General features: G+C 57.9%; 6 protein-coding genes across 6 annotated transcripts; 2 read left to right on the top strand and 4 right to left on the bottom strand.

The window, feature by feature from the left end:
- Positions 1-741: 741 nt before the first annotated feature.
- Positions 742-2,805, bottom strand: F5Z01DRAFT_605955 (kinase-like domain-containing protein; the record flags this gene model as incomplete). The annotated part of the gene is made up of 1 exon (XM_046260767.1): positions 742-2,805. A coding segment is annotated over one exon (2,064 nt), but the record flags the coding sequence as incomplete, so codon positions are not given.
- A 1,068-nt stretch (positions 2,806-3,873) lies between these two features.
- Positions 3,874-5,535, bottom strand: F5Z01DRAFT_31506 (NADH:flavin oxidoreductase NADH oxidase family protein). The gene has a single exon (XM_046258983.1). It carries the CDS (start codon positions 5,192-5,194, stop codon positions 4,007-4,009), a length of 1,188 nt encoding a protein of 395 aa, XP_046123156.1. The 5' UTR covers positions 5,195-5,535; the 3' UTR covers positions 3,874-4,006.
- Positions 5,536-6,292, top strand: F5Z01DRAFT_30576 (uncharacterized protein). The gene has a single exon (XM_046258904.1). The coding sequence runs from the start codon at positions 5,878-5,880 to the stop codon at positions 6,253-6,255; it is 378 nt and encodes a 125-aa protein (XP_046123155.1). The 5' UTR covers positions 5,536-5,877; the 3' UTR covers positions 6,256-6,292.
- Positions 6,293-6,376: 84 nt separating this feature from the next.
- On the bottom strand, positions 6,377-10,231 carry F5Z01DRAFT_685379 (Lon protease C-terminal proteolytic domain-containing protein; the record flags this gene model as incomplete). Its single annotated transcript, XM_046265958.1, has 2 exons — positions 6,377-6,978; positions 7,034-10,231. 2 exons carry the CDS (start codon positions 10,229-10,231, stop codon positions 6,829-6,831), a joined length of 3,348 nt encoding a protein of 1,115 aa, XP_046123154.1. The 3' UTR covers positions 6,377-6,828.
- Positions 10,232-11,262: 1,031 nt separating this feature from the next.
- Positions 11,263-11,721, top strand: F5Z01DRAFT_669948 (uncharacterized protein; the record flags this gene model as incomplete). The annotated part of the gene is made up of 1 exon (XM_046264498.1): positions 11,263-11,721. The coding sequence occupies one exon, from the start codon at positions 11,263-11,265 to the stop codon at positions 11,719-11,721; it is 459 nt and encodes a 152-aa protein (XP_046123153.1).
- A 113-nt stretch (positions 11,722-11,834) lies between these two features.
- F5Z01DRAFT_632297 (glutathione S-transferase) lies at positions 11,835-12,613 on the bottom strand (the record flags this gene model as incomplete). Its single annotated transcript, XM_046261850.1, has 3 exons — positions 11,835-12,006; positions 12,070-12,446; positions 12,509-12,613. 3 exons carry the CDS (start codon positions 12,611-12,613, stop codon positions 11,835-11,837), a joined length of 654 nt encoding a protein of 217 aa, XP_046123152.1.
- Positions 12,614-12,800: the final 187 nt, after the last annotated feature.

The following is a 12,800-nucleotide window of genomic DNA, read 5'->3' as shown; positions in this document are numbered from 1 at the left end:
ATGCGTCTCTGGTGCCTCTGACGGCTCCTCGACGGCCGTCTTGGGCCTGACGTTGGCATCGACAACGTCCGCAGCTGTACGTATATCAGTCAAGGCTGGCTCGTCATCCTTGACCACTGCATCTTCCACTTCCTCTTTCTCAGCCACGGCCGAAGATTCGTCGGCCGAGTCACTTCCAGACGACGCCTTCCCGGCCAAGATCTTCTCGCCAAGCTGGGCGACACCGAGAAGTGCCGCGCTGTCTAACAAGCACTCGGACCGGTCGGGGACACTGCCGTCTGCCACGGCTTCCGCTGCCACGGCGTTGGGCTCGGGACTTGTTGTGACAGGTTCCACAGGTTCTTGTCGCACTGCCAATGAGGCGGTACCGTGCTCTACAGTTTCTGCTGCATCTTGACACGGATCGGCGGCTTTCTCAATAACTTCAGCCTCATTGTCCATAGGATCTTCGACAGCGTCTGTTGCTGGCTCGTGAACCTTGGGTGTCGTGGCTTCATCATCCTCCGTTGTCGGGCTTTCAGTGTGCGATGCCGACGGCGGAGCGTCTTCTTGAATGTCTTGTGCTCTCACCTCACTGGCAACCTCGTCGTCGAAGGAGCGCCCGTTGTTGGGGCATGGCGTTGCGTCGGCCGAACCATGCAGCAGTTGGTTATCAGTCATCCAACCCGCCATGCCGTCCATCTCCTGCGGCAGTAAAAACGTCGGCATCTCGCCCGAGGCGCTGGGCGTGAGCTGTTGGATCACCTCGTCCGCCCCAATGTCGCTGTAGCACGGCCGAATATTCCTGTTCGCAGCCCAGGCAGACTCTGTGTGGAATCTTCGTGGCGACTTGGAACCGCAGTCGACGTTGCTTGGCATCGGACTCGGAGGAGAGCGGCCTCGCGGAGCGTAATGCTGCCAGGCGTTATAACCTCGCGAATCGCTCGGCCCGTTGGAGCGATCCGGGCTGAACCATCGACTATTCAAGTCATTGACCTTGATCCTCGGCCGGCCGTCTGGGTGGTATTCCTGCTGCGGCGTTGCGTGCAGGGCGTCGTCCGCAGGGACGAGATTCGTGGCAGGCACGGGATCGTCAGGGAGCAATTGCACGAGCATGGAAGCTTGCAGACGGTTTCGAGGATCGGGGCTGAGGCAAATGTTGGTCGCCTTCCTGTACCAGTCGGCTATCTGAACATCGTCCCCTAGGATGAGCGGCCGTCCCTCCCTATCCGGCTCGTCTTCATCCATTGCCAGTGCCCACAGCACCATGCCGAGCTGGTACAAGTCGGACTTGACACCAATGTACATGGTGATGCGCTGATTGGATTCGATCAGGGCCGTCGCCTCAGGAGGCTCCCACCCGACCGGGCAGCCTCTCCGATTGATGTCTATGATCTTGGCATTCTCGAAGTCGTCAATGACAATGTTGGACAGCGTAAAGTCACCCTGCACAAAGCCGGACTCGTGGACGTCAGCCAGCCCACGGATGATCTGTTTCGCCCAGCGTTCCTTGAGAAACTGCGCTAGTCCTTGCCTCCTCTCCTTGCAGCTGTCGTAGATGATGTCGGCGAGAGCACCCCCGTTTGCGTAACTGATAAGAAGACCTTTGACGCACTCCCGCTCATCGTCTACCACCAAACCGTAAAACTTGATCACATGGTCCGAGTACGTCAGGCTGCTCAAGGCATTGATCTCGTAGAGGAACTCTTCCACCGTCTCTGGCCCGGGAATTTCCTTCTTGATCAGGGGCTGGTTGTCGATAGAGACCTTGTATACAAACCCGGACATGTGGTGATCAAATAACAGCTCTCGCTCCCTGACAAGCTTGCACCCGAGGTGTGCGACCTGCTGAACCGGGGGGTAGCTGAAGATTTCGTTGCCATCCTCCACCACGTGCACATGCAGCCGATCGTCGGTCGTTTCCAGCTTGAGGTTGGTGACCGTATCGTAGAACTGGATCTCAGGCAGGCTTTGACGTATTGACTCGTAAATCTTGGAGCTCTTGTCGCGCTGGTACTTCATGCCCAACAGCTCTTCCTCGAGCGAGCCCTCGGGCGCATTCCGGTAGTCGAGCGTGACAGTGACGCGACGCCACAGCTGTTCGCTCTCGCGGTAGGTGACAAAGAACTTTTCCCGATTGGAGCGGTCCTTGTAGCGCATGCTGAGGTTGAGGATCCAGGTTGTCTCCAGCTCGTAGCGGAGCATCCTGTCAAATTCGTCAATCTCCGAATGTGCTATAGATCCATCTTCTGTCATGGCTTCCGATTCGTAGCCCTGAGTCTGCTGCAAGTTGTCACCAAAGGGTTCGCCGCCTAGCGATTGCGCGTGGAGGTCGGTGGTGTCTTGGGCGAGCGTCAACGACGAAAAGGGGGCCGGTTCATGGTTCGCTACTACTGAGCTGATGTTGTCTGGGGCGCTTGCGCGTGGATCTGTCTGCCCTTGATGCCGCGTGTGGAGGGCATGAGAACGCCTATCCATCGACACGGCCCTTCTCTCCTCGGGTGTGGGCTGGACGGGCGCCAGACGGTCCCTATCCTCCGACAGCTGGCGCTTGAACGTCTTCACACGGGGCAAGCCAGGGACGACACTCCTCGACACGCGGCGCGGGGCGGTGCCGGCGCCCTTGACGGGGTCATGATTCTGGTCTTGCGAAGTCGTCTCCTCCGGAGACTGCAGCTGAGGCGCAGTCTGAGAACCAGCGAAGCCCTGGGGAGGCACCGACTCGGAGCGCCCTCGCTGATGCGCGCGATCCAGCAGCCTGGAGAAGAAGTGCCTGTGTCTGGCGGTGGGCGGCGGCTCGGTTTGTGGGTCATCGGGCTGAGCCATGCTGTGATGACAAGGCCGGAAGGCGGGGGGTGGGAGTGGCGGTCAACGGTTCCTGGCGGGCCAATATGACGGATGGAGTACTACTCCCCAAAGAAAGTAGAGGTGTTCCCGAGGTCGTGGATGGAGAGGCGCGAGAGCAAAAAGTCTGCAAATGAGGCGATGCTGCTGATGCAGTAGACAGAGACGTCTTTATCTGTCGGTGGTAAGGCAGCGTCCTGCTGCAGCGCGCTTGCATGCACGACCAAAGGCCCGTTCCGGCACCGCAGCGTCCCTGTCGCTCCAAGAAGTGACACAGGAGGACGGACAGATTGTCGCACAGCAGGATGTAGCAGTCGTTATGTTTGTGTACGCCGAGCGAATCTGGGGTAATCCGGATAGGCTATTGCGTACGTGCTCCGTAGATGATGGAAAGAGAGAAGGGAGACGGACGTCAAGGATCGTGAGACAGACGCATGAGTGCCTGACCGTGACCTGTTCCGACCAGCCCACAATAGTGCACCTGCAGGGGACGACGATGCTGCGCGCGCGTGGGCGCGACGTATTGGCTGCCGCTGATGGGTCTCGCTGCGCGGGAATACTTATGTAGGTGATGTGCTCAAGTCGGGACTGAAGAGCGATGGTGGTGCTGATGCTGAGGTGAGGTGAGGTGAGATGCTCGATATAGACTGGACGTTGTGGCTGGGCTGGTGAGCTCCTGCCCTGTAGTTTGGTGATGCGATGCTCACAAACAAGTCAATGGGCACAGGGAAATATAGTACCGTACTGTAGCGCAGCCCCAAGGTAATTTTTATCCACCTTCACAGTCACCAGACAGCCGCCCCAGCCTCCTTCCAAGCACGCATCGTGATAAGAGACCCTGCCGATGGGTTAAGACTCCGATCATACTGACTCTGGTTGGATCTCATTTAGCGGTGAGCAAAGGCACGTTTTCCGGAGGCTGGGCCTCGTGAACGCCAGTTGGCATAGTGGGGTTGGCGGGCGGGCAGTGGCACCCCCAGGGCGGCAGGGCCCCAAAGGTACAAGCGCTCCCGTGTAGATCGCAGGCTCAATCGGGATTAGCGCGCGATGCCGCCCTGACTGGCAGCAATGGATCGAGGAAAGCCAATTCATCAACATTGAACTCTAAATAGTACTATATTTTGGTCTATCATTATTCGTAATCTATAGTCTATGGTCTATGAAAGCCCCCGAGGCACGTCGTCTATTGCACATCCGCCGGCGTGGGGTACTTGTTCGCAACGTCAGGGTGCGCCTTGGCAAACTCGTCGCTGAAAGGCTGGTCGTTGTACCCCGTCCACTGCTTGTTCAGGTAAAAGGTGTCCCTGTTGTAGGGCGCCAGGGGAATGTCGTGCTTGATCCTGTACACGAGGTCCGGGTTGGAGATAAAGTACCGCCCAAAGGCCACCATGGTATCCCACTGTGCGTAGCGCGTCTCCAGCGCCTGCGCTGCCGTCTCTGGTCGGTACGCGCCCGCGACCATGACGGGCGACTTGTTGTTCCAGTTCTCGAGGATAAAGTCGAGCGTCTTGCCCTTGTTGATGGCCTCGGTGCCGAGAATGAGCTCGCCTGGGTCGCCGCGCGCCTCCACGAGTGAGATGTACGCCAGGTTGACGTCCATCCGCTTCAGCTCGTCGATAATGTACGTGTACAGTGGCTCGACGTCGCCCTTCTCAGAGCCCTGGAAGCCAGCCCAGGGCGAGAAGCGGATGCCCACCTTCTCCGCGCCCACGGCTGCTGTCACGGCACGGACGACTTCGAGCGTCAGCCTCGCGCGGTTCTCAATGGATCCTCCCCACTTGTCTGTCCTCTTGTTCACGCCCTCAGTCAGGAACTGGTCGAGCAGATAGCCGTGCGCCGAGTGGATCTCGACACCGTCACCGCCCGCCGAGACAACCCTCTTGGCCGTGGCTACAAAGTCGTCGATGACCTGCAGGATCTCCTCCTCCGTCATGGCGCGAGGCTCGACGCCAATGTGCTTCATGGGCACGTTGCTGCTGGACCGGTAGTCGTAGCCCCGGCTCTGGACATAGTTGGGGTCGACGGCCCTGCCCATGGCCCAGATCTGTTGAAAGTAGAACGATCCATTGTCGTGCACACCCTTGATGATCTTGCGCCACCCCTCGACCTGCGCGTCGCTGACGAAGCCGGGGCTGTTGTGCTGTCCCTCCTCCGAGTGCGCGATGGCTGTGGCCTCGGAGATGACGAGAGTTCCTGGGACGCTGCCGCGGTCGGCATAGTACTTCTCCATCAATGGAAGGGGGACATGGTCGCCATCGCCATTGCGGTAACGTGTGAGCGGCGCGAGGGCGATGCGATGCTGCAGTTCGCAGTTGCCGACCTTGAGGGGCTTGAAGAGCTTCGATTCGGCTGGTGAGATTTGTGAACCCATGATGTGTGTTTGGTGAGTTGCTCGTTAGAGTTTGTATTGATTAACCTCGTCCTGGCGCGACGGCATTATACCTATTTATACAACGAGCCCAGGCGTAAAAAAAATTAAGCATTCTCCGGATTTTCTCATCAAGGGACCAGGTCATCGTCATCAGCTTCAAAATTCAAACTTGTACCGGAGTTGCGGAGCCGTGATGACGGTGCATGAGTCGCGGAGTTGCGGGCATACCGAGGGGACTGATTTCCAATGCTCAGCAATGGCAAGTGGACCTATGTCATCAGCAGCTTGCAAGGTGCTTGAATCACACAAAGAGAACGCCTTTTTCTTCATCTCTGCTGTAGGGCTGCCATCTTCCATGAGAAACAACCACAGTCACCTTCGGCAGTCCCCTGAACTGATCAACATCGAATCTGACGTCAAACCCTCCGGCCGCCGTCTTCCCGCGTTCTCCACTTTTCCCGAAGCTCCGACCCGGACCTTCGGAGCATGTCAAAGACCGCCTGCCGGCATCGCAAGGACTCGGAAGACAACTGATGCAGAGCGATATTATTGACTAAAAGGCGCTGATCGCCGTTTCCAAAACATCGGCTCTTAGTAAAGGATACTCGCCGTGACAAATCAACCAGCTTACGAATGAAGGCACGTGGGTCAGAACCCAACACCAGACCACCACCACCATCATCATGGCCTTCAATCTCATGATCATCTACCCCAACGGCAGCGAGGCGCACTTTGACATGGAATACTACCTCGGGACACACATGCCGCGCGTGGAGAACATCTGGCGACCACTGGGCCTCGTGCACTGGAAGGTCATCCACTTCAACGCGCCGGGCCGGCAGGGCGAGGACAACGACGACGACAGAGGGGCCCAGGGGTGCTCGTCGTCCAAGTGCAGCAGCAGCATCGGCAACATCCTCACCTTTCAGAGCGAGGCGTGCTACCAGAACGCGATGCAGTGCGCCGCCGCCAAGGACATTTGCAGCAACACGGCGAGGTTCAGCGATCAGCAGCCCATCCTCATCACAGGGGCTACTGTTGCGCTGGGACCGCTTGGGTAGTGGAGGACGCGCCAATTATTCTTGTCTGTTGTCATTTACTGGAAGCCAAGGCGTACAGGGAATTGCAATTCATTTCTATTGCTTACATGCGCGTGCGTGCTTTAAAGCGGCAATCGACATGTTGAATATGCATGTCTTGTACTCGAACAGATGAAGCCCCCCGTTTGGATTGCCGACAAAGCACGACCCCCCCCCCCCTCTCCCCTTTTTGCAACATCTGACATCCTCCACGTCACCATTCATGACAGCCAATTGCTCTGCGCTCGCCTCGCTTCCTGCAGAGGCGATGCGGGGTTGCGCCATCCTGCACCGCCAGTGTCTTGGGTATGCCTGCAGGAAGCGTCAACTTGGGCAGCGTCGGCGTGTCATTGGACCTCTGTCAACGTGCGCAGGCTAGATAGAGGAAGAAGGGGACACGAGGTGCGTCTGTACCGCACCCCAATGTCATGATGGATATCGAGAAGAGTTGTATCATATGCAAATGCTGTATATACCGTCGCCCAGAACCAATTCCCATCTAATGCTCATTTGTATACATTGTACAGCGAGGACGACGCACGTCGTTCGTTCTTTCTAGTCATCGTCCTCGGAGGCCTTGTTGGCGTCCTTGCCTGGCTGGACCCTGTCCTGGTTCGCCTTGGCCTTGTCGAGATCGGGGAACACAATATCAAAGACCTCGGGGTACCACTCTACGGGGTGCCCCTCGATACCCTCCTTGATATTCTAGTCATCGTTGTCAGCAGTGTCTCGATAGAAACATAGTTCATGCACAACGTACCTGTGGCAGCTCCAGCCAATCCGAGAGGTTGTCCCGCGGGAAAATCACCGTGGTGCAACCCGCCCGTCGCGCCGCGACCGTCTTCTCCCGCAACCCACCAATGCGCAACACCTTGCCCGTCAGTGTCAGCTCGCCCGTCATGGCCACGGTAGGGTTCACCGGCGTGTCGATCGCCAGCGAAAGCAGCGACGTCGCCATGGTAATACCCGCCGAGGGCCCATCCTTGGACACGGCCCCGTCGGGCATGTGCATGTGCATCTTGGCCTTGTCGAAGAAGTGGTTGTCGGGGAAGTGCTTGACGGCAAACGACTTGGCAAACGAGTAGGCAATCGTCGTAGACTCCTTCATCACATTCTTAATGTTACCCGTAATCTCCAGACCGGGCCGGCTGTCCGGTCGCAGAGGGGCCTGCAGGATCGACTCGGTGTACATGGCCGCACCGCCGAGCTGTGTCCACGCCAGGCCCATGGCGACACCAGCCGGGCTCACCTCGTACAGGCGATCCGAAGTGAACACGGGGGGTCCAATGTAATCAGTCAGGTTGTCCTTGCCGATGGTGACCTGCACGGAGTCCGGTACGCGCAGGGCCTTGCGAGGCTTCTCTGTCGTCTCGGCCGCAGTCGCCTCTGGCGATGGCTGCTGCTCCTTGGTGGGTTCCTTGGCCTCCTCAGTGGCCTCGGCCTTCTTCTCAGACTCCTCGAGGGCCGACTTGCCCTCCTCCGTCAGCGCCTCCTCCTCGGGGAGCACCTCCTCGCCAAGATCCTTGACGATCTTGAGGGCGGATTTCCTGTAGACCTTCTCAATCTGCTTCTTGAGGTTGCGGACGCCCGACTCGCGGCAGTAGGACTTGATCAGCTCCTGGATCGCCTCCTCCGTCAGGTCTACCTTGGCATTCTGCAGCCCGGCGGCCTCCTTGGCGGCGGGCGCGAGATACTTGTCGGCAATGGCCTTCTTCTCGTCGGCGACGTAGCCGGACAGCTGGATAAGCTCCATGCGGTCCAGAAGTGGTCGCGGGATGGTATCGGTCATGTTGGCTGTGCAGACAAAGAGAACCTTGGACAGGTCCACGGGCACGTCTAGGTAGTGATCCAGGAACGAGCTGTTCTGCTCCGGGTCGAGCAGCTCCAGGAGAGCCGACGATGGGTCGCCCTGGTATCCTTTGCCGATCTTGTCAACCTCATCGATGAGGATGAGAGGGTTCTCGGTCTGGCACTTCTTCAACGCCTGGATGATGCGACCGGGCAGGGCACCGACGTAGGTTCTGCGGTGGCCCTTGATTTCCGCGACATCGGTCAGGCCACCCACGCTGAAGCGGTAGTACTGGCGGTTGAGTGCTCGGGCAATCGACTTGCCAATACTCGTCTTGCCCACACCGGGCGGGCCGACGAAGCACAGGATCTTGCCCTCCACAGTGCCCCTGAGCTTACCGACAGCGATGAACTCGAGAATGCGGTCCTTGACGTCCTGCAGCCCATAGTGATCCTCGTCCAGAACCTTCTGGGCATTGGGGATGCCAAAGTTTTCCGCGCTCCTCTGGCCCCAGGGAATCTGGGTGAGCCAGTCCAGGTAGTTCCTCGTCACGTTGAACTCGGAAGCCGCCGATTCGAGATGCGCCAGCTTGTTCAGCTCCTCGTCAAAGACCTTGCGCACCGCCTCGGGCATCGCCAGCTTGCTCGCCTTCTCCTTGAACTTCTCGACGAGCTTCTCCTTGCCGTCGCTCTCGAGGCCGAGCTCCCTCCGGATGCCCTTCATCTGCTCCATCAGCCAGTACTCGCGTTGGCGCTTGGTGATCTTCTGCTCCACGTCCTTGCTGATCTTGGACTGCAGCTGGGCGTTCATGAGCTCCTTCTTGAGCACGGTGAGGGCCTTTTGCATCCTCTCCTCCACGTTCATGCACGCCAGGACTTCTTGCAGCTCCGTCTGCTCGCCCGACGACACGGCGGCCGCAAAGTCGGCCAGCTTGGCGGGCTCGGACGTGACGTTGCCCGTGGACTGGCTCATGGAAAAGGTCGAGATCTGGTCGCGGAAGAGATTGTTCATGGTCGCCACCTCCTTGAAGACGTTGACAATCTCGTTGGTGACCGCCCGGATGACCTGGCTCTTGGGATCGAAGGGCTCCTCGGTCATGTTCTCCACGTTGACGAGGCTGACAGGGTAGCGCTTGAGGAAGGATGTTGGCTCGTACTTCTCTGCCTGCTGGTCGGGCTTCTTCTCGACGGCGCCCTCCTCGAAGCTGGCCACGACGTCGCCCTTCTTGTCAGTCTGCGCCTGTTGCGGCTCCTCTGGGATAGACTTCTGGGGGATGGGCTCGGGCGGAGTCGGTTCCACCTTGTCGGTCTTCTTGGCATCCTTCCCATCTTCTGCTGTTGGGGCGATCAAGCTGGACAACTTGATTCTTCGGTGAGGGTAGAGAATGGCTGTGAGAGCACCTTCCTGTCCGTGGATGGGAAAGGCGCTCGTGATCTGCGCAAAGACACCTACGTCGTACACGTCGTCGACGTTGCGGATGACATCGTCGTCCTGGTTCTCGTCCTTGAACAGGAACGCGCCGACGTACGGCTGTCCTCGCTTGATGGACTCGGTGATGGCGCTCGCAACCTCGGGGTCCTTGATGGTGATGGCCTTGTAGAACCCCGGGAACAACGGCCTCCGGGCTATCGGAATGGCCAGAACCTGGGGGTACACGTCCGGTACCACAGGCTTGGAGAGGGCTCGTTCCGAGGACTTTTTGCCTTTTTTGCCGCCGTCGCCGGATCCATCGCCCGACCCTGAGCTGCCCGCGGCACCACCAGCAGCGCTTCCCTTGCCGTCCTGCCCTGCACTCTCGCTTTTTGCTGCTGCCGACGAGTCGCCGCCCGTGCTTTTCGCCTCGTTCTTTTCCTCCAAGTCAGCCTTGCGGCGATCCTGATTTAGCTTGGCCTCCTCTTCGGACAATGGTTCGGTCGGTGGCTCGACGGAGGAGTCGAAGAAGCTCTTCTTATCCTTGTCCTTCTTGTCCCGAAGCTGCGCGGCTGCCGAGAACGGGGCAGTCTGTCCCGAGGCTCGGAGCGAGGGCAGCACCCGACTGCAGACATGGGGGCATGTGCACGCAGGGCTGGAGTGCCATGTCCTCGCCGGTAATCGCGATGACGCCCTTGCCGAGCGGACTGCGGTGCTGTGGAGGACGAAGCGTCCAGATGCGCGCGACCTGGGGATCATGGCGCCGTCGGCTGATCGAAGGGGGGGAGTTCGAGGAGTCCGCGACCAGCGAGGGCGCGCACGCGACGGATAGCGACAGCGTGTGACACCGAGGAAAGTAATGTGAGGAAATGAGATACAACCGTCGAGCCGTACAATAGAAATACGGCAGGAGGAGAGAGAGGAGTTTGCGACGGTTGTGAGGGGACTGGATTGAGCTCCCTCGGTCTCGTTGCCGTGGTGTGGAGGCGAATTAGTAAGAAATCGAGACGATGTCGGCGTCAGACGTTGAAGCTGTCGTCCATCCGCTGCCAACGCTAGGCTGGGCTAGGCTGCGGCAGTAACTACGACATCATCCATCTCGAAATTTGGTGACGGCGCCGGGCGGCTGATGTTCGGCATCTGCAGCCAACCACAGGCTGCAGGGCCCGAATTGCTTGGCCATTCCGTCTCGCATCACATCTCGTTGACTTGAACTTGGTAACACCTACTATTAATCTAGACGTTGGAGGTGCATCTTCGAGGACTGTCCGATGGCGCATTGCTGAGGCATCCAAGCCGCAATTGGAAGATCACGTGTAGCCAAAAGAAGTGTAGCAAGAGCGCGCCAATCGTTCCTACCTCTCGGGTGTTAGTGCACGTGCGCTGCATGAGAAGAGCGCAGCGACACGGAGCCGGCAACAGGACACAATCCAGATTCCGGATAGCCCATTTGTGCGTATATGTGTGTTAGTCACAGACTGATTCACTGCGAGAGCACATTTACTCTGCCGAGCCCGGTGTTTTAGCCATCTCGTAGAGCTTCATCGAAGCTATTGCTCCAAGGAAGCGCGGAAATGCGGGGACTGCCGGCCGCCAAATCGTCCTCCACATGGCACACAGACTAGAGATACTCATCGCCAAGATAAACTTTGAGAACCAAGCAATTAAGCCAAGTTCAACTAAAATCAATCTCCTCGCCACAAATTTCATCTCAAAAACACTTCATCACACGTACCAAATTCAGGTCCTTTCGAAACACATTTATCCCTGCTTGAGACCATACTGTAGCCATGACCAGCACAAAGGCAAAGGACGTCGTCGTCGACTCGTGGGATGACGAAGAGATTGCTTCAGAGGATGAGAAGGACACGCAAAGCAACGCACTACAGCCAACAAACACAAACACATCATCATCCTCATCCTTATCCAGGCCCGCTGTGCCCGGTACACCGCCTCCAACGCCCATCACGCCCACCACATTGGACCAGGGTAGTGCTGGCCCCGGGATGAGCTTCGCCAGCCGAAGGGAAGCGCCACCAGAGCGCAGGCCGGAGAAGACGGATGCCGTAGCGCGGCGGATGATTGCGGCCGGCCTCGGACTCAAGGCACCCAAGCAGACGGACGAGCAGAAGGAGTATCAAAAGTCTGTCAGGGAGCAGGAGAAGAGAAGACGGGAGGAGGCACGTCGAGAAGAGGCAAGGAAAAAAGAGGAGGCCGAGAAGGCCAAGGCGGCTATATGGGACGACTGAGCATGTGTGTAGGTATTGCATTATTCATTAATATCTTGGTCTATTCATATTCAAACATGTCGTCTCGGTGCTGGCCCTTCTCCTCAGGGGGGAATGCCATCCTTTACCTCCCATCACTGGCTGTATACCTTCTTGACAGACTCGAGCTCATTGAGGCGCTCGATCCAGTTGTACACGTTGGGATACTTGTTCTTGAGGTCGTATTCCTGGGAGAGCGTCTTCTCGCCCAGGGGGAGGTCAACCAGAACCTTGTTCCAAGGGACGAAGCCAAGGTCGGCATACGTGCTGGCGTCGCATCAGTAACATGTCGTGGCCAGATAGCAGCCAGCGGAACACAGAGAAACTCACAGCTTTTCACCGACAAGCCACTTCTTGCCCTCCAGGATCTTGTTCAACACCTCGAAGATGCGGACCGTCTGCTCAACATAGCGCGCTTTGGCAAACGGCACGTCCTCGGGAGCATAATAGTAGAACCAGGCCGCCTCAAAAAAGTAAGGACCCTGGCCCGACATTTGAAAGTGGAGATACTGCTTCGCATGCCATTTCTCAGCCTTGGTCCGGCCGTCCAGCTTGCCCTCTTGGTCGTAGGTGGACACGAGGTACTCCGCGATGGCGCCAGACTCCCAGATGGTAAAGTCCTCGACATTGGGGTCGACCAGAGTCGGAAGGAGACCGTTGGGGTTGATCTTGAGGTACGACTCCTCCTTTGGGTTCTCAATGAGGATCTGCCGGAACGGGTCAGCGCTGCATTCTTCCATGTCCCCAGTCCACGCGTGGATCGACTCACAGACTCATATGGCAGGCCGAGCTCCTCCAGAAGTATGGCCACCTTTTTGGGATTGGGCCCGTGGGGAAAGACGTAGAGCTTGAATGGCTTGATAGAGGCAGTCATCTTGGTGGTACAGGGAGTAGAAGACGGAGAGTTATGTTAGTTGCGTTGAAGTTGCTGGCTTGGTTGGTACATATGAAGAAAGAGGCTTGGATGATATCCTGTTGCAAAATGTCGAGTACCATGGCTGGCACTTATACGCCTCGAGCATGTTCATTGCGCGGTGCAGTCCCCCGCCGCGCGAGCCGGT

Source organism: Emericellopsis atlantica (assembly GCF_019669845.1).
Source record: "Emericellopsis atlantica unplaced genomic scaffold F5Z01scaffold_1, whole genome shotgun sequence".
NCBI classification, from domain to species: Eukaryota; Fungi; Ascomycota; class Sordariomycetes; order Hypocreales; family Bionectriaceae; genus Emericellopsis; species Emericellopsis atlantica.
This window is presented reverse-complemented; position numbering and strand designations above follow the sequence as displayed.